Source organism: Pseudorca crassidens, chromosome 2, assembly GCF_039906515.1.
Source record: "Pseudorca crassidens isolate mPseCra1 chromosome 2, mPseCra1.hap1, whole genome shotgun sequence".
In the NCBI taxonomy this organism is placed as follows: Eukaryota; Metazoa; Chordata; class Mammalia; order Artiodactyla; family Delphinidae; genus Pseudorca; species Pseudorca crassidens.
This window is the reverse complement of record NC_090297.1, coordinates 19,698,847-19,719,573: the sequence shown is the minus strand read 5'-3', so window position 1 is coordinate 19,719,573 and position 20,727 is coordinate 19,698,847. Positions and strand designations below refer to the sequence as shown.

Here is a 20,727-nt window from a genome sequence, read left to right as displayed (position 1 = left end):
TTCCTAAGGCATTTAAGAAATGTCATGGAAATGTATTTACTTCTCTGATGAATCCTTTTCCCATGGGGCTGTGTGTGGAATGTAGCCGAATAAGACATGGTGGGTGCCTCATCATGTCTAGTTGTCACTATTCCCCAAGTGGAGAAGACAGAGTTCTACCGACTGCTCTCTGCCCCAAGTGCTCCCAGGCATGGCAGGATCCTAGTCTAGCTGGCAACAAACCATTTCACTGTATAGAAAGCATTATCCTAAGAATGGCAGCCTGTTGAATACTTTTTAATAACTCAATCATTTAAACCTAAGGCATTACAAAAACGATCATCTTTGTTACAGTGACTACTCATTTTCAATTCTGTAACTTCAAGGGGGTTCCTTTTTATATATTTAATTTCTTTTCAAACAGCTGCTTTCATACCTCTGATGTTCCTGGACACCCAGTTCTTATGGAGTCACAGTTTGGAAGTACAGATATCTAAGGAAACTTGATCTTTCACAAACATGTGCTATACCCTCAGCTTTCCTCAGGCTCCCCTTCTAGGTGGGCCTGCCTCTAAAATCAAGAGGCAATCTTAATTAACAGTTGATTCTACTCTAGGACTAGTTTTAAACTTTATAGATTCATTCCAATCTAATAAGAGTTTTAGAAAGTTTAAGACAGTTGCCTGATTCACTGAGCCTTCTATATCAGTAAATTATGCCTATCATCCTTCTACAGGTACATGTACAAAATTTAAAAGACAAGTAAACTAAAATGACTGCTCATCAGTGTAGAAAACCTGACTAATTCCTTTCCTTCCATACTCTGAAGGTCATAAGATTTTGCCAAATCCAAAGAGATGACATTCTAAAGGGGGAGAAAATTTTAGGCAGGTTTTTTTTAATATAAATTTATTTATTTTATTTTTGGCTGCATTGGGTCTTTGTTGCTGCACGTGGGCTTTCTCTACTCGCGGCGAGCGGGGGCTACTCTTCATTGCAGTGCGCGGGCTTATCATCGTGGTGGATTCTCTTGTTGTGGAGCACGGGCTCTAGACACACAGGCTTCAGTAGTTGTGGCATGCAGGCTTCAGTAGTTGTGGCTCGCGGGCTCTAGAGCGCAAGCTCAGTAGTTGTGGCGCATGGGCTTAGTTGCTCCACGGCATGTGGGATCTTCCCAGACCAGGGCTTGAACCCATGTCCCCTGCGTTGGCAGGTGGATTCTTAACCACTGTGCCACCAGTGAAGCCCCTAGACAGGGTTTTAAACCCTTAACATTCCAAAATATTTCTTTTAAACCATGAAAAAAATATGATTAAGTATAAAATATTTTTATATATATAGTTCATAATATGACTTATGGCTAACTTGCTGTTACTTTAATTCTCTGATCCAAATAAGTTTACTAATTACTATAAAATATCTTGAACAAAAATTTAAAGCAGAATTGCAACAAAAAGATACTTTCCATAATAGTATATTGAAACAAGGGCAGACCAATATTGTCTTCTGATGGTCTGATTAGCTTCTACTCTGGGTGCCAGTGAAATACGGAAGAGATATGCAAACATTAGGCTTAATGGTGGTGACTCTTTCACAGTGAATATTAACTATAAGATTCTTTTTTCCCATTCCATTCCCAATAGAATTCCCCATTCTACTCCTACCCTTGCCATTTACAACCATTTTTTAAAATTGAATCTATTTAGCAATACCCTCCATCTATGGATTAATCACCTATGGTTAATGAGAAGTAGTATTGAACATTCTTCTTTTTCCATGTAAAGTGCACCTTCTCTCTAGTATCTCTAGCTGCTTGTCACTTAGATCATTTTCTGGAGCTCATATAATTACCACAGGGTGGCTATCAATCCTCAGTACCTGACCTTTTCCCTAGGCAGACTAATGGTCATTTAGTTCACTTGGGCCTCACCACAGAAATGAGTCTGTGGAATATTTCACTGGCTGTGCTAGTAGTCATCTATCACAATCCCAAGCTTTCCTGTCCTCTCCGTAACAGCGACTGTGAATCCCTTTTACTTTTCAGTATGTAGCATGATACCTCTTGAAACAAACTGCTTTGTCTCTACTGTTATTGAATACTTCTCCCTATTGGACATCACTTCCAGAATGTTTGCCCACCCTCTTGTCCAGCTGGTATCCTGCTAAAGTCTTATTATATGTAATTACAGTTTTGCTACTCAAAGTATGGTCCATGGACCAGCAGCATCAGCATCATGTATGAACTTTTTAGGAAAGCAGTATTTCAGGGACCACCCCAGGCCTATTTAATCCAAGGCTGTGTATTAACCAGATCCCTAGACCCTTTGTGCATACATTAAAATTTGAGAAGTATTGGTTTATTGTATAAACTTCTCATACTCATAGAACTTCCACTGAATTCCACAATTTCTCAAAAAGAAGACAACGATCTACTCAGATCATCAGTACTTATCTCCAAACTGTTAGCTATCCATCCCTCAACTGGGAACATTCAAACTGTCCAGGGTTAATTCTTCCACTTTTCTACATTTCTTTCTGAGTCACAGACAAGATCCTTACCTAAATACAACTTTAACTAAATGAAGCACTTCCATTACTACTTATCCTTCAGCACGCAGCATGAACATCATTTCTTCAAAAAAGGCCTCCCTGACCCCACAGTAAAGACTGTTAGTTACCCCATTATATGTTCATATAGCATCCTATACCACAAGAATCATGTTATAATTAAATAACATTTTGTATAACTAATTGTTTAAATGTAAAGTCCACAAGAAGAACAAAGGAGCTGCCCATTTTGTTCCCTGCTTTATTCTCGATGCCCAGCACAGAACCTTGCACACCAGAGAAACTTAACAAATAGTTGTTGAATGAATGACCTGCCATGCATAAGAATGTTTAGGACCAACAGTAGGGCTTTTATCAAAGCACACACTTACAAAGTGAAGGTAGAGGGAAAGATAATGCACAGGTGACTAAGAAGGGTGTCTGAACAAAGCAACACCAACGAAGATAACAAATACAGTTGCTGCCTGAAGGATTACCATGCACCTGCTCCCAATCTGTTCTCACTATTTTTCCACTAGGAAGAAAGAAATCTTATCAGCCTTGCTCTGGATGCCAGACTATCACTCCATTTAGCCTACCTGCCACTGGTTCTGACTACTGTGGGGGTCCTCAAAGTATCTTCTATTAAGCCTAACATTAAAGAAATCTGCAAAAATGTAAAACCACACCACTCTTCTCATGCATTTATTATTGTTATATGAACTAGTAATTATTTAAAATTTTTCTCTTAATTTCTAATCCAGTAAAATTTTTAGATATAATCCATACAAACCAAAGCTCTTTGGGATTCTCAATCACTTTTAAGAGTATAAAGAGGTTCCAAGACAAAAAAATCTGAGGAATGGTGGTCTACAGAAAGTTGTGCATGAGCCTCAAGACTAGAACCACTGCTACGTTCTGCAACCACATCCTTGTGTAAAATCCAGAAAAGGGGAGCAGGCTGAGAAGACCTAAGCTGTTCTGTATTTTTCTTTTCTATTCTGGGCCTCCTGCAGACTGCAAAGAAAACCATTCTAGAGTCAATCACACACACACACACACACACACACACACACACACACACACACACACTCTCATGCTTATACACATACACAGCCACTGGAATGACAAATCTAACAGTGTGAAATATGTCCAATTTAAAAAGAAAAAAACCCTAGAATGGAAATCACTAAAAAAGCTTTTAAGAATTGTGTTGTATAGTATTTTTCTAAAGTACTATATGACTATTAAGATATCAGGAACAAGTACTGTAACCTAATGTAACTGGAAAGTTTAGAGTTTTAGAATTTCTGCTTCAAAAACACTTTTAATAGTGTGGACTCTATGGGGTTTGGGATTAAAAGAGGTAAAGAAGACAACAGGAGAAAGAAGACAACCCACAGGCCCTAAAAAATTGTGTTAACATTGTACAAACATTAGAAATTCATTTTATAAACGAATCAAGTATTATGCTTCATACCTTTAATAGTAATAATCATCTACCTAATCATACCTTATGTTTATATCGCACTTGTGTAACTCTTCCAAAAGCTTTCTTATTATCTCATTTTATCCTTACAACTATGACATAAGCAAGGCAGTTATTATCATTTTATAGGAAAGAAAACTGAGGAACAGGGAACCAATAAGCTGCAGGACACTGTTGAAAGAGCACAGGAATGGGAGTCAGGAGACCGCAGAGATCAGAGTGAATTCTACATGCACTGCTGTGTTGCTGCTAAAAAATTATAAATAAATTTCTATGTAAAGAAATGGACATGATTAAATAAGAAGAAAAACCAAGAAACTTTTGTGTAAAACAGAATTCTATTTTTGTTAAGAAAGAACTATATATGTTTGTTTATATGGATCAAGGAAGAAACCATACTTATGAATTATATAACAGTGCTCATTCCAGGGAAAGAGGACTAAGCTCTTTTCTGTTACACTTACACATTGTCATACTGCTTTAATTTTTTATAACAAGCATGTATTGCTTTTATTTTCTTAACTCTTCATTTTGAAATCGTTTTAGACTTACAGAAAAGCTGCCAAAATAATACAAAGAACTCCCTTATATCTTTCCACCCAGATTTCACAAAAGGTAAAACATTTTATCAAGTTTCTATCATTCTCCCCCTATATATGTATACGTAGTTTTTTCCTGAACTATTTGAAAATAATTTGCAGACATAATGTTCCCTTACTCCTGAAATTCTTGAAAACAAGAAAATTTTCTTATATAACCACAACACAATTATCAAAATCAGGAAATTAACACTGATACAGTACTATTATCTGATCTACAGAAGTTATTCAAATTTCAGTAATGAACTCACTAATGTCCTTTATAGCAACAGATAGATAGATAGACCCATTGACCAATCAATCCCAGTCCAGGATCACATTTTGCATTGTTGTCACATCTATATTGGATTATTTAATGGAAAAGAGATTCTCATTTTGAGAAGGAAAAAAGATTAATGGCCTTGCACAAGACACTCCTGGTACCTGTTGCTTCACCTGAAAAATGAAGATAATGACACCTGTCCTTCATGTAGTAGAGAGTTTGAGAGCACCATAAGAGTTATTACACATAAACACCATTCAGAAAGGGTGAAGTAGCACAAAAAGTAAAACAAAAAGAGGACAGACTTTGGGGTAAGGCAGATAGAGGTCTCTATCAAGTGGTGAAACCTCCTGTAATCTCAGTTTCCTCACCTGTGAAACTGAAGCTAATATCCTTACTGGAACTAAATAACAGAATGAAGATAAAATTATAGTAGTAACAGCAAACAACTTTTTGAGCAGCCCTGTCTGTGTCAGGCACTATGTTAAGTATTTTACGTGACTTATCTCAATGATCCTTATAACAATCCTATAAAGTAGGTAATATTATTTACTATCTTCATTTTACAGATGAGAAAACTGAGGGTTAAAGCAGGTAGATGACTTGTTCAAGATCAAATAACTAGTGTCGGGGACATTAATCGAACACAAGTTCATATGATGTTAAAGCCCATATGCTTATCCATCACATTGGACTTTCTCATCTCTTACTAAATGTTTGATAAATATTATTTCCCTTCTTTATATCCCTTTGTGTATACATATTCAAGTTACATAATTCTTTTTTTTAACTAAATTTATTTATTTATTTATTTTTGGCTGCGTTGGGTCCTTGTTGCTGCGCGCGGGCTTTCTCTAGTTGCAGCGAGCGGGGGCTACTCTTCATTGCGGTGCGTGTGCTTCTCACTGCAGTGGCTTCTCTTGCTGTGGAGCACGTGCTCTAGGCGTGTGGGCTTCAGTAGTTGGGGCACGCGGGCTCTAGAGCACAGGCTCAGTAGTTGTGGTGCTCGGGCTTAGTTGCTCCGCGGGATGTGGGATCTTCCCGGACCAGGGATCGAACCCGTGTCCCCTGCATTGGCAGGCGGATTCTTAACCACTGCACCACCAGGGAAGCCCCCAAGTTACATAATTCTTTAATTCTCCAAGACAACCAAGTTTTAAAAAAATGAGCAGATGTGCTTTATGAAAGAATAAACACTCAGTACCTTAATTCATAAACTATGAATTTGTAAACACACTATGAAGCTCTGCAGAAAAAGATGTTAAAGTCAAATGCTCTTTACAGAAATAGCTATGGCACAAAAGATGGGACAATTCAAGACTGCTTTCCAACAATATTCACACTCATAGAATGGTCATTGTAAAAGAGAAACATGTAATTTAAAAATAAAAAGATAACTCATTTTTTAAAAAGCCAGAAACACAATGAACCATGAGGTATAGTTTGTCAAGTCTAGAAAAAGACAAGAAAATAATACTTATTACATCTGAGACAGAAGACTCCAGCCTTAGTATCTCTCTCATCTGAGACAGGAGTTTTTGTTTGACCATGAACATGGCCCCCATTTTCTCCAGAGCTCCTGACCTCACTACAAGATGGCAAAGTACTGACTTTAGTACTGAGCAGCTTATTTGGTTTTTAAAAGTGTTTTGAAGATGAGCAAAGTAATAATATAATTTAAAAACAGAACGAGATTATTTCTAGTCACCTCCCCTGTGCTGGGTAGGAAACAGATCCCAAACAGCCTTAATAAGTCAGTGATCTCTATGGATACACCTGAAGTGGACTAGATGCACCATTTTAATCCACTAATGCAAAACCTCTAAAACAGAAATGGCAACAGAGGAGATGGGGCGAGGGATAAATTACTTCTGATGTTATAACCCCATGAGTCAATGTGAGCATATCATCCTTAAGGGCAGCAGAGGGAAAAATACAAAGGAATGAAAGCCAGTGCTATGAAGGGGCTTCAAAGTCTGGGGGTGACAGGCATCTTAGAAGGTTGATGAGCTGAGGCCAATTTGATGTCAGTTAAATTAAATGCCAAAATAAAGATAAAAAGCCTCAAAGAATATACTTTAACAGCTGATTACATTTTTTAAAGTTTCCATTACCAGAGTGCATTTGCCTGAAGGTGAGAGATCTTGAGGAAGTAGTCACTCCTCAGGTATTTGAAGAAATCCACGATGGGGAAAAAAAAAGTCCCGCAGAGGCTATGTGTTTCTACCGTTGGTAAGCACCGTTCTACTCATGCAGCTTGTTGAGCAGAGAACTTGTTTTTCTTCTGGACCTATTTCTTGAAAACTATCCAAGTAAAATAATTACACCCAAATCTGGGAAGCCTAGAGAATAAAGTAAAAACTATATTTGAAGAGCACACTAAATTTAACGAAGAAAAGTAATCCAATTATAGTATTTCACTTTGATCTCAACTAAGTTTATAAAATTTCTATCTGACCCTCCAGACTCCACAAGATACATGTTATATCTCGTTATAGCCCCCTAAGTATATCACCTAGATGGTAGCCTAGAAAATGACAAAACAAAACACACATACATACACATAAAACCCCAAAGGGTTAATATGGAGGAAATCTGGGAGAAATGGCCAAAGAAAAAGACTCTGGAAATAAAAGTGCTTATAGAACATGGATTGGGTCCACAATATATAGGTATATAACAAGAAAGTGAAAATAATAAGCTATTAAGTCTACCATTAAAATCAGTCTCCAAATCTAGTGAGGTTCAAGAAAAGCCACGAGGTATCAATGTGAAGAAAAAGGAAGAGTATCATTAACAAAACAGGAAGCTTTTAAGCCAATAATCTGGAATAGATCACATTCCCTCCTTTCCCTGCCTCAATACATAGCAGCAACTTAAAGGGATTTTCAAAATGTCTAATGAAACGAAACTGCCAAGAATGCTCAGACGAGAAGAATCATAAATGAAAACTGGAGGAAAGTACTTTTTTTTTAAGGTAGTATACTACTAGCAAAAATTAAGTACAAAATTCAGTGTGGCAGATTTGTTTCAATGTATTTCACAGAAACTGCAAATACAAGGGTTTAGCTCAACACCTCACTAGAGGTGGGTGAAAACATTTCAATTTCTAATTTCTCTATTGTACTTACCCCCCTACCCAATACCCCTCTAAAACAATACCGCATTTATCACTTTTATGTCAAGTCCAGCATAGTTGAAGTTAAGGCCTACCAAGATTACCAAAATGCTTTTAGGCTGTGAGGTTGCAACACTGGTATCTGGGGTTTCAGTTGCAGAACACATGTACACTCAAGGCAGCCAAGGGTCATGCCAGCCTCCCGTGGCTTTAGTAAGCACAGCCCAAAGGAGTCTAAAACCAGGCTTAGGAAACATCATTAAGGTGGGCAGGAAAAGCAGAGAAGTGAAATCTCTGGAGATCAGATTATTTAGACAAGGGTCTGAAAAAGGAAATTAGGAAGCTGAGAAGTATATAAACTTTGACCATTTAGAAAGTCAAAGGCCAGAAAACTCTTCTCTGAAGTAAGGATGGGAAAAGGTACTGTATAGACCAGGGAAGTCTCGAGTCCTAAAATGTAAAAGTCAGGTACAGTACTACACTGCTTAAGCTTCAGGCAACATACTACAAGGAGAACCCAGCACACCATGACAGGAAGTATCCAGAAATCCACCAGTGAAGGAATGCTTCCTTCAACCACCAGTAACAAAGCTATAAAATCATTTCCTGAAGCTTAAAACACCTGCCTTACTTAAAATTCTTATATTACTTACTTGGGTAAGGAACAATTTTAACTGCAGAGACTTTAAACATAAATGTTTCTGCCTCTGTCTTCTACTCACCACACCTTATCTCCTCATCTTCCTATTATAAAATCATTAATTCTCAGAGAGGAGTAGGGAGCCTGGCAAGATGAAAGGTGAATGAACCACCCGGAATTCCCTTAAGCCTTTTAAAATCTACATAGCACTCCAACCCCACTCCACCTGGAGAATCACTGCATGGAGTAATTAGATATTACTTTTGGGAGCGTCTGGTGCATGTGTGAAGGCAGACACAGGGAGAGAGTCACTGCCCTAAAACCCGAGGACCTCTGAAATGTTATAGTTATGTAGAGTTATTCATTTTACTTTCTCTTATTAATAACTTTTTTTTCATAATTTCCAAAGTACTTTCACATCTATTTCATTTGAGTTAGAAAATACATATTCCCTCACATAGTGGCAACTGTGTACTGCATCATAAAATAGTACAGGGCAAAATTGTTAATGCATCAGGTGAACCACTAAAACAGCAAGCGAAAATTTAATTCAACTGAAATATTCTTACTTGAACAGAACTCAAAGTTCTTTGGAACCTCAAAACCACTGTACAAATTTAAGAGGGCATTATTACGGCCTCCTAGACTGTAAACTCCTGGAAGACAAGGAACCATGTCTTATCCTGTAACCTCCATAATTACCAAAACAACGCAGGTTCTTAAATGAATAGAATGGATTGGTTTATATTCATTTATTTACTAATTCACTTGCTCAACATTTACTGAGGACTGAATTCCTATTCTCTGTCAGGCTCTATACTGGCTCAGATTTTTTGAAAATGACATTGATTTTAGCTCATAATAATATAAAAGAAAATAATCACCATTCCTATTTCCTTTCTCTTATTTTTGATTACTAACTTGACTGGAATAACATATTTCTATACATTTCAGTTTTCAAATGATGGGCATATATATAAATGTAGGTAATACTAACATAATGTTAAAATCCATTTTCCATCTACCTTACCCCTGAAACAGAATTCTACCACAGCCATTATAATGACAATAATGATATCATTTGACAATCACCTCAGTCACAGTTGCTGGATTGGAGCCCATGATTAAAAGCATCTCAGCAACAGGATTTTTTTCCAGCAAGACCAAGCAGAAACTGACCCCTTGTTTTGACTACTCAACTTTTATTTGATAGTTGTACCAAACCTTATGGTCTTTCCTGACTCCTTAAAAATAAAACAAATATGGTAAACTGCGATAACTACATGCTAAATAATGTTTGTATTAAGCATGCTAGAATTTACAGAGTTTCACAAACTGTACGTTATTTCCTCTCAGTCCTCAAAACTCACTTGACAGGTGAGAGAACTGGGGCTCAAAGCGGTGGATGCCCTGCCCATCCCACACAGCAGAGCTGGGACACTGAGTCTGAACCTAGGTCTCCTGACACTCCCAGTCTAGTGCTCTCTTCACCACAGCTGCCTCCTTGCTACGCCAAGCTCAGAGAGCTGTGCAGACTGAGAACATGAAAATAATAAGTCCATGAAAAGTTATGCTGTGAAACAGTAGATAGTGGTTATCAAAACTGTCAACGGAGCCTGAGAAAAAAACAAAGCTCTCTATTTAATGAGATAAAAATTGGCCAGACACTGAGAAACAAAATGGGCAATGGTGTGAAAAACAATTTAGTGTAGACTTAAATGTGATGATTAACAGAAATTTGATACTCACAAATCCTCAAACACCTAATTTGTAACTAGCCCACTCATTCTGTCTGCTTTAGAAATAACTGGAAATTTTCTAAATCTTTTTAAAAACAAAATTGTAAAAAAAAAAAACAACCCCAACACTATGGTCTTGTTCTTCAGACAATAATATTCCATAATATAATACTCCATAATATACACTAAGAAACAGATAAGTGAATTGAAACACTCATTTGATATATGATGCTCCAAGAGAAAAGAAAGTAGAAATATATGTAAGTTTTTTATTAACGTTTAACCTAAAGAATGTGAAATAGAGAAGAGTAAGGATATTTGAGAGCTGAAGTACTGTTGGTTTTTTAAACTTTTACAGATGAAACTCTGAATAACTTGCATAGAGCATTTACTATTAACCTTTAGGGTAAGAAAATTCAAATTCCAAAAGTTCATCAGTAAAATAATAGACCTTAATTAGACAATAAATTCACTTCTTCACATTGATGCACACTGACTGAGTGGTTACTATGGGGCAGGTACTAAACTGGGCATATTTGTTCAAATACCAGAGAAGTTGAAATACAACAGAAAACATGTAAACAATATGGGATTCCCAATCTTCTCACTATAAACAGAAGTACATCATCATATGTTACTGTAAATAGCAGCCATTCAAATGGCACGGTTGTCCTTGCTTTACCAACTCTGTTTAATACGCTTTTTCTATTCTTGTGTCACTATTAATATTAAATTGTTCAAATCTTTTTCAATAGGCAGGGGGGAAAACCCTTCCTTTATTCAAGAATTATAGTCTGTGTAACTTGAAGAGAACTTTCCCCCACCCATTAAATCTGTAGGAAAAATGGTTTTTGCTTTTACAGTTTTAGTTTAAATGGGCAGGTTTGATTGATTCAGCATGGATTTTGGCCTGTTTTACTCACTGCTGCACCCTTACTAGCTAGAACAGGGCCTGGCACATAGTACATGTATTTGTCTAATGAATGAACTCTTCCTATGATCTGCGGCTCATTACATAAGGATATAGCTAAAAACTTTTTATTTCAACTGACTTCTTAACCCTTTTAAGCTTGAAATTTAAAAAAACACCCAATGTTTACATCGGTCAGCTGCTTGTGGAAAGGAATCATTTTAAATGTGTAAACAGTAGCATGTGCAAGGTGTACAGCTATGCTAAGGCAACTTGGGTGTTATCAGCTACCTCACATATTTCTCTAAGTCCCACAGCTAGAAGAGCTAAACTGTAGAACACCAATCAAGCTTATATGCACATCCTGAGAATTCTCCTTTGTAAACTAATTACTTCTCCTCTGAAATCATTTCTTTATCAAGGCAGGTACCATTCAGAATTAACATTGTGAGAACCAGAAAATAACAGTCCTACACAAATTTTGCTTAGGGAAGCTGGGATTCTCACTAAGTTGCCCCATGAACCTGTTGTCCTTCTACCCCTCAGTCCTGAATTCAATTTCTATTGAAAGGGACACTGCTTTGTTTTTGGAGAATTAAAACAAACTAAAAACAACAACAACAAACCACGCGAGTTTGAAGAAAATCCTTTTTAAAGGGGTCGAATAAAACTATCTGCTTGGAATTGTCAAAATAATGCTGCTGAGAAAATGATCATCACTCCTTCTGAGTCTGGAGCGGGGCCACAGGCCATGATTTGGGGGTATCGGCTTCAGCCCTCGGTGCCAAGTTTGAGATTCCATAAAAGAAGTAAAAGGCGAAAGGGGGCAACGTGGCCACCTGCCCAGTCCGCAGAGGGACCGCGGGGCCACTGTCTGCTCCCAACTTTGTCAGCCTTCCCCCGCACCAGTGCATATGGTCCACGCGCCTCCCGACTCAGGCCGGCGACTCCCGGGCCGGAGCGGGCTGGGGGACCAGCGGAGGCCCTTCAGCCCCTAGAGCAGCCCCGAGGGCCCGGCGGCGCGGATGGGGAGGGGGTCACCGCCGTTGGGGACAGTCCCAACGGCGGCTCGCGCCCGCCGCGCCCTCCCAGCCGGGCCGTCGGCCCTCGCCACGCCCCGCGCCCTCGGGGCGGACCCCGGCGGGCCGCCCGGGGCCCCATGGGCAGCGCTCCTCCGGGGAGCCCCCGGCAAGGGCGTGAGGCCTAGTCGGGGTTACATAACGGGGCTCGGCCCCTCCAGAGACGGCCGGGGGCCGCAGGGCCCGCGCCGGCGGAGGCGGGGGCGCCGCCGCTCACCTGCCGTAGATGCCCTCGGTGATCCGGTTCCGCTTTAGGGGGCGGCGGAGCTTACTGCACTCGGTGTTCCGCCGCTTCATCCTCCCGCTGGGGGGCCGGGTGCCCGCGCCGCCGCCGCCTCTCACCTCAGCCGCCGCCGCCGCCCCGCCCCGCGTCGGGCCTGGACTGTACCCCTGGGGCCGGTCACACAGACATGGAGCCAGCACCCGGGGGGAGTGGGTGGGACGAGGAGGTGTGGGCTCAGCGCTTCCTCCGCCTTCGGAAACAAAGAAATGACAATTCCGGGGCCCGCCCGCCCCAGCACCAGCCAGCCGCCTGCCCCGCCTCCTCCGCTCCGACGGACGGCCTTCAGGACCAATCGAAGGCGCCTCTGCGCCGCTGCCGGCCAATCCCAGGGCCCGCTGTGGCAAAACGGACTCTAGAACCCGCCTCTTTGAAGGACAGAAGTGTGCCCCAATCATTACGGTGTCTGGGCCCGAGTCCGAGCCTATCAGAAAAGACTTAAATAGAGGCTTATAAATAGGCCCTATAAATATAACATCCTATATTATGCCCTGTTGCGAAGATACATTTCATTATTATTGGATTGCATTTCATTGTATTATAATCCACATTAGAGCATACGGTGCTGTTTTCATTGTAGGCTATCACTAGCACCCTATGAAATCGCGAGGCCTGGGTTTGCGGCACGTGCGTATCTGGGCTGAACTGTGCTCCAGTCAGTCGCATCATTATGTAAGGAGCTCACAGCACCCTTCTCATCCCGGAGGCGCCGGGGACAGCGCGCCGGGGGCCTTTTCTGCGGAGCCTGGAGTGCCCGGCCAAGCCGGCCGCGCCTGCCACCGACGGGGGTACGAATGACAAAGCAAACCACACACACACACACACACACACACACACACACACACACACACACACACACACACGGGGGGTACGAATGACAAAGCACACCACACACACACACACACACACACACACACACACACACACACACACACACACACACACACACACACACACACACACACACACACACACACACACACACACACACACACACACACGCCCTGCCAGCTTCCCGCGACGTGGTGACAGCGCGGCGGCCTATCGGAGGAGGCGCGGGCGGGGCCGCTGCAGTCCTGCCTCCTGGAGGTGGTGTCACAGGGGGCGGGGCCGTGGGTGAGCGCGACGTCGCGCGAGGTTGCAGGGGGTGTGTGGGGCGGTGCGGCCCGGGCTCCACGTACGCAGGGCGGGCTGGGCGGCGGGTTTTGCGGGCACCGCGCCTGCTGGACCCGGCGAGCGTCGGCTTCGGGAGCGTCTCTGCCGCCGGGCAGAGGTCTGGAGATGCGGGGATGCCGGGCCAGCGACCGTTCTCACGTAACATTCCTAGAGCCCCGATTTTGTGCCAAGAACCGTGCTAGGTGCTCTGCATCTATTTGTTCATTTACCCCTGCAACGTAGGTATGGCAAAATAACAATTAGAAAAGACAACAAAAAATTTTTTTAAGAGAAAGAAAAAGGTGAATGTATGTCGAAAAGAGGAATGCATGTCATTAAAGAAAACTGGGGAAAGGTAGCACAGTTGCTGGGTTGGGGGGAACACCCATGGGTCTCATCACCTTAACACAACTACTGTTAGCATTCTATATATTCCCCTTTCTTTCCAGTTTTCCCCCATGGATGATATATTATTACTATTACTGTTGCTTTTATTATTAAGCAGAATAGTGATCATATTAAATATTCAATTTTGTATTCTGTTCTTTAGCTAACATAAGCATTTTTACATGCTATAATTAATGCACCCTTCCTAAATATTTCTGATGAATGCAAAATCTCCTGTCAAGTGGCTGTACCAACTTAAACACTCACCAACAGTGGGACAGTTAGATGGTCTTACAGCACATTTTAAATACTTACAGGAAGCAGATGCCGTCTTGTTTTGTCCTGGGATGCGTGGACCTCTCCCTGCCCTGTGATCACCCCCTGAAATAAAAACCCGCCCCAAGAAGGAACCTGTAATTTACACCAAATGCATCATCCTCAACTGCTGCTCTTTTATACTGTTGCAAATCTTCAAGGATCACCCAGTGCCTGAAAGAGAAAACCCATTCTCTCTATTATGGCATCCAAAGATGGTCACAATGGGGACCCACCCCTATTTTCCAGGCCTCCTCAGGCAAGCAAGCCTTATCTATTCACTGTCCTCAAACCCACTAGTACAACCTTATCTTCCCTCATTCCTGCCTTTACTTCTACAGAGAGCATCTCTGTCAGTATTGTTCCTAACTTGTGGTTTCTTGGGTGAGGCTTGTCCATCCACCTAGATGAAAAGCTTCTTGGGGATGGGATTCATACCCTGTACAGATGCAGTTTAGAAAAATGGCAAGAATACCTGCTTTTTCAGACCAGGATTGAAATTCCAGCTTGGCCACTTACTAGCTTGGGCAAGTTACTGAATGTCTCAGAGCCTCTGTTTTCACGCAGGTTTGTTTGAAGGCTTACCAGATGATGAACTCTCAGGGCCAGGCATGCAGTAGGTAAGAGCAAGTCATTTCTGTTAACAGTATACTTGGTTTTCTTCCTTCACCTCTACTCCAGCACGTTGATAAAGTGTCACTGGGCAGCCAAGGATAACATACTCTGTGAGCTCAAAGTTTCACCAAGGCTGTCCGTCATTGTGAAATGCTCTGCTTGGAACTACAGAAAAAGACTTCAGTTGCCAGGGCAGGTTGGTTCATGGAGAAGGATACAGGCAGAACCTAAATCAATATGACTGGAGGCTGAAAGGCATAGGTACATGGTGAGGTCATGGCTCCAGACTCCATGGGGTTCGTCAACCTGAGTAGCCCTCCTCTCCATGACTGCAAGTTTCCAGATTACCTGGGCCAGGGACTAAGACAGTCAACTCTGTGAGGTTAGGGGCCGTATCTGTGGTCTTTTCCACTCCTCACTGGGTCCCTGTCGTCTAGGACAGTGCCACGGCACACTGCGGAATGGGTAGGTGAATAATCCAGAGAAAAGATGAGAGAGGCACTGGGGACACATGCCAGCTTTCTGGAGCTCACTGCCTAGCCTGCCATCAAATAGGTTCCTGACAAGGGCATTCCATGTGGAGAAGTGTGGAGTGGCTGGGTGTTACTGGAGTATGTGGCTGGGAGTTACTATTGGGCAACAGACTATCTGAGAGCAGAAGAAGGGCAGAGAGAATCCCAGGGTTGGCCCAAGATGATGCAATCTGGAGGTCTGGGTTCCAGTCCCAATTCAAATGTCAACTCACTGGTGTCCAGAGTTGAGTCACCGCCCACCCTGTGCCAAGGTCAACTCTGGAGACACTTCAAGCCCTATGTTTAGAAGCAGAACATGTTAGCTCCATTTTACGGATGAGAAAACTGAAGCTCAGAGAAAACAAGGTCATGCAGTTGGTATGGTAAAGGAATTTGGCTTGAGCAATATGAAGCCTTGATGCTCTGGTGCTTGTACATGGCTCTTGATGGTAAGGATTGTTGATCTAATGATTGGCTGGAGTGGGGTGATGGGAAAGGCCTCCTTGTCAAGAGCCCTAGGACGGGCCACAGTAAGTCTGCCCTTCTCCATTCCCTTCCTCTCACACCTCCTGTCCCAGCTGGACCCTGTATTTTCCTGACTGACCATAGCCCAAGCCCCTCTGGCTCTAGCCAAGTTCCAGCCTTTCACCTCTGCAACCTGAAAGGACCCTTTGGGATCCTAAGGGCACAGAACTGGGTTGAGATGAGGCCTGACACAGAGCTCCCCAGTTCCTCACACTGCCACCACCAATCAGGAAGCAGGGGAGATCAGCAGTGGCCATTTTACAGATGAGTAAGACAGGGAAGAGGAAATCATTTGCTCTCATTCAAAAGACCAAGGGCCAGACAGGAATTTAGGGCTGTTCCTCCTCTTCTCCTGGGACTTTCTGATGGCCAAGGGGTTGGGATTGGCATGTGAGCTTCAACTGAGCTCAAAATAGCTCAGAATAGCCTGGAGAGAGATCATCACACCCTATTTCACATATGAGGAAATTGCATACCCACCTCTTTCAGCAGCTTCGATCCCCTCAAACCCGCCAGGCACGGCTGGCCCAGCTCCCTTGAGCTTTGTTCCTGTCCCACGTGAGTCACAGAAAAATCCAGACATTGGATGGCCACCTCCTATACGTGTGTCTGTATCCCCCAGAGAGCCCTGTTAATGAATGATGTTCATAGTATGTTTAGAACAGAAACAGTTTAGAAATAGCCCAGCTATCCCACAAAGGGAGCTGGTCAAACAAATGATCACACATCCTTACTGTGGAAATCGGTGTGCCATGGAGAATGACGACACACAGCACTTACTATGTGCAGGCACTCCTCTAAGTATCATATGCATTTTGATCTAATCCTCACAACAGTCCTATGACAAAGAGATTACTACTGGTGCCACATTACAGGTGAGAAAACTGTGACACACACAACTACTGAGCCTGAGCTCTAGAGCCCGCAAGCCACAACTACTGAGCCCACGTGCCACAGCTACTGAAGCCTGTGCGCCTAGAGCCCGTGCTGCGCAACAAGAGAAGCCACGACAATGAGAAGCCCACACACCGCAACGAGGAGTGGCCCCCGCTCGCTGCAACTAGAGAAAGCCCACGCACAGCAACGAAGACCCAACACAGCCAAAAATAAATAAATAAATAAATAAATAAATTAAAAAAAAAAAAAAGAAAACTGTGGCACAGAGAAGTTAAGTCATTTGCCTAAGGTCACACAGTAAGTGATAGAGCTAGGATTCAAACCTAGGCAGTCTGGTGGCAGAGCCTGGGCTCTTATCCACCATGATAGTGTTATAGAAAGATTTTTTTCCTGGCTTGGAAACCACTTATGATATTCTGTTCATGAAAAAAACAAGTTACTAAACATTTGCTATATAATCCCTTTTGTCGTAGGGGAAGAAAAAAGGCATAAATTCACATGAATAGAAAAAAATCTGAAAGGTTATATGCACAAAGAAGTAGAGCTGGTTTGGGGAGATGATGAAATCGTGGGTGCTTTATGGAAGCTTTATGCACCTTTGCATTTTTGAAGTTTCCTATGGTAAACATGCAAAGCTTGTGCCATAATAATAATGCTAACATTTATGGAGTGTTTTCTACACATGTGACACTTTATGTGCATTACCTCATTTAATCTTCACAACCACCCTGTGAGATCGACCCTGATTTTCTCCACTTTACAGGTAAAGAAACAGGCTCAGAGATATTGGTACTCTTACCGAAGGTCACACAGCTAATAATTTGCAGAGTTAGGATTTGAACCCATGTTGCCTGACTCCAAAGCTCATGTTTGTTAAATGAATAAATTATTGACTTAGCCACACTTTAACCAGGCATGCCCAGAGCAGGATCAAACCCTTGGTGCGGACAAGCTTCCAGAGAGGAGATGGAGGGCCTGCCTACCTCCTTGGTCGCTGCTCATGACTGAGTTTTACAATACTTGGCTCAGGTGAGGAGGGCCTGGTGAGTATTCTCATAGAGTCCTGCTTTTTACAGAAAACGCATGATTACACGTGAAAGCTGCAGTCTCTCTGACTTGATTCATCACACGCGGGGCAAGCCTGGTCACTCAGAACAGGAGGCCACAGTCATGGTACCACTTGCTCACCTTCATTTCCGAAACACAGGTTGCCAAGCATGCTTACATAGTCTCACATTTATAATAACTCTGTGAGGAAAGCAGAGCAGCTCATCTTATTTGACTCATAAGGAAATTGAGACTGTGAGTTGTCTAGTTAATGGAAGGCAGAATTGCAAAGAAGTTAACAGCACAAGCCATGGCGTCAGATGGATGTGGGTTGGGTTCCGACTCTGCTGTTTATTAGCTTTGTGACTTTGGGTGCTCACATCACCTCTCTGAGCCGTAGTTTTCTCATCTGTAAAATGGGAGCGGTGATGCCTGTACTCACAGGCTTGAGGGGAAGAGCAGATGAAATAATGTACGCAGAATGCTGGGTCCGGTGCTTGGCATTCCAGAAATGGCAGTTGTTAGTCAGTCAACAGATATTTATTGAGCACCTACTACGGACTAAGCATCAGGTGCTGAGGATACAAGAGTCAAAAGTCCCTGGTCTCCTGTTGCTTGGATCTGGGTCAGCGAGGGCAGGAGCATGCAGATACCTGGGTGGAGGGGTGCTTTTGGCATAGGGAGTGGCAGGTGCACACAGAATATTTTCCCCCCAACATTTTGTTATGAAAAATTTCAAACATATATCAAAAAAGTTGAAAGAAATGTTCAGTGAAAAGCCATTCACCTCCCACCTAGAGTCAACAATTAACATTTGATTTGCTTTATGACATTTCTGGCCTAGATCGCCTGTGCTTTTCTGTACTAGGGACCCTGCCTTGAAGATTTGGAGTCACACTAGCTGGAACTGTCATCAGAAAACAGGGGTCTTTTGCAAGAATTAGAGAGGAAGACAGAAAACTCCCCTTTTGACCAGTCTTCTGGGAGAGGCCACCTGTGGGGGTCCCCTCCCTTTAATAAAAAAAGCCTTTCTGTTCACTGAGAAGCTTGGCCCTCTTGTCAAGCGGTCCGTCCCTCACTGAGGCAGGATCAGGACACACAGTGGGTTAGGATGCCTCTGTGAGAACCAGCTGCCATAATCACTGAATTTGCTAGCTGGTAAACGCAACCATCAGGGGCTCCAGGCGCAGGAGCTGGCAGCGACTGGAAACCTTTGGTGTTCATCTGCTTGACACTTGGTTTCCCTGGGCTGCCTGGTTTACAACCTGCTGGTACAGGACCCATGCCAACAGGGGTCACATTCACTTATCCCCCTCACAGGGGAGTCCCTCTTTAAGGAAACCCAGCTCATCAGAAGTGCTGATGGCCAGAAAAGGACCAGAAATCAGAACCAGGGCTGACCATGAGGGCTAATCTCTAGAGACCAGGGCACCTACTCCCTTATTTACTGTTGAGATAGCAGAAGCCTTAGAATCCTACATTCCTAGACTTTTAGAAGTGGAAGAAGACTTAGAAGTTATCTGGACTAAAGTTAAGTGGTTCAACACCCAGGTGCACAAGTCAGACTTCCTGGGTTGAAATCCCAGCTCTATTACTTACTAGCCCCATAAACTTGGGCGAGTCACCTAACCTTTCTGTGCCTCAGCTTCCTCTGTTGTAGTAAAGGCTAATAGTCCCATCTCACAGGCTAGTTAACTGAGTTCATACATGTAAAGTGCCTAGGACAGTGCCTAGCATGCTAAGTGCTTAGTAAATTTTAGCTCCCGAAAATACCTAAAGCAAAAGTAACCAGGTAGTGGTTTGCAGCCATTTTTTTTCCTAGGCATGTCTTAACATACTGTGTCATTAATTTTTTACAAAAGTGGGATCGTACTTACACACTGTTCTGTAATTTCCTTTTTCACCAAATAATATATCCTCTGTGCCATTTTTGAGAAACCTTAAAAGCATTTTCCTCTGGATTTTCCCCCATGTTCAGAACAATCATATGGGTGGCAGATCGTGTGTCCTATAGTTTACTTAACCAGTCTTCTACTATTGGACATTTAGGTTATTCTCAATTTTTTCCCTTCTGTAAATAAAGCTGTGCTGAGCAAGAAGTGACTGATGCCCGTGACTGTATGACCTTGGGTGTGACCTTCTGTGTCTCGGTTTCTTCATCTAAAAACAAAAAGACAAGATTCTACCAGGTGATTAGAATCTCCCTTGATCCAGATATGAATCGCATGCCAGACATCTCTGACAAGCAACCATCAGTTTCTGCTTGCATTCCCCTAGTGACAGGGTGCTCACTACCCCATGAATGGTCAATAAAGTATCCACTCATGTTGGGTCAAAATCTGCCTCCCTGCTACTCCTAGCCAAGTTTTAGTCTCTGGGATCCCATAAATTCAGTCTATACTCAGTGGCCAGTGGCTGGCCAGTGGCTGGCCAGTGCAGAAGGTAAAAAACTTTGATTCCTCCCTCCCTCCCTTTCTCCATGCTTACTATGTATTAGGTCTTCTGCTGAGCAGATGGATGTGACCACAGGATAAGTTAGCTGCAGGTCAGAACTAGATCTCAGGTGCCCTAAATCCTATTCCAGGGGACTATCCTCCATTGTGAGTTGGGCGTGCTAAGGCCGGTGGCCATC

At 42.6% G+C, this 20,727-nt stretch overlaps 1 protein-coding gene and 1 long non-coding RNA gene across 2 annotated transcripts in view; one reads left to right on the top strand and one right to left on the bottom strand.

Moving 5' to 3' along the window:
- The window catches only part of MACO1 (macoilin 1), a 57,007-nt gene extending 44,154 nt beyond the window's left edge, over positions 1–12,853 (bottom strand). Inside the window, exon 1 of the mRNA XM_067724719.1 lies at positions 12,580–12,853. Coding sequence (XP_067580820.1) covers positions 12,580–12,659 — 80 coding nt within the window. The 5' untranslated portion in view covers positions 12,660–12,853. The remainder of the gene's footprint in view (positions 1–12,579) is intronic.
- Positions 12,854–13,846: 993 nt separating this feature from the next.
- LOC137217665 (uncharacterized) lies at positions 13,847–17,248 on the top strand. Its single transcript, XR_010940174.1, has 3 exons — positions 13,847–14,040; positions 15,067–15,119; positions 17,027–17,248. It is a non-coding gene; the product is annotated as an uncharacterized lncRNA (long non-coding RNA).
- The last annotated feature ends 3,479 nt before the right edge of the window (positions 17,249–20,727 follow it).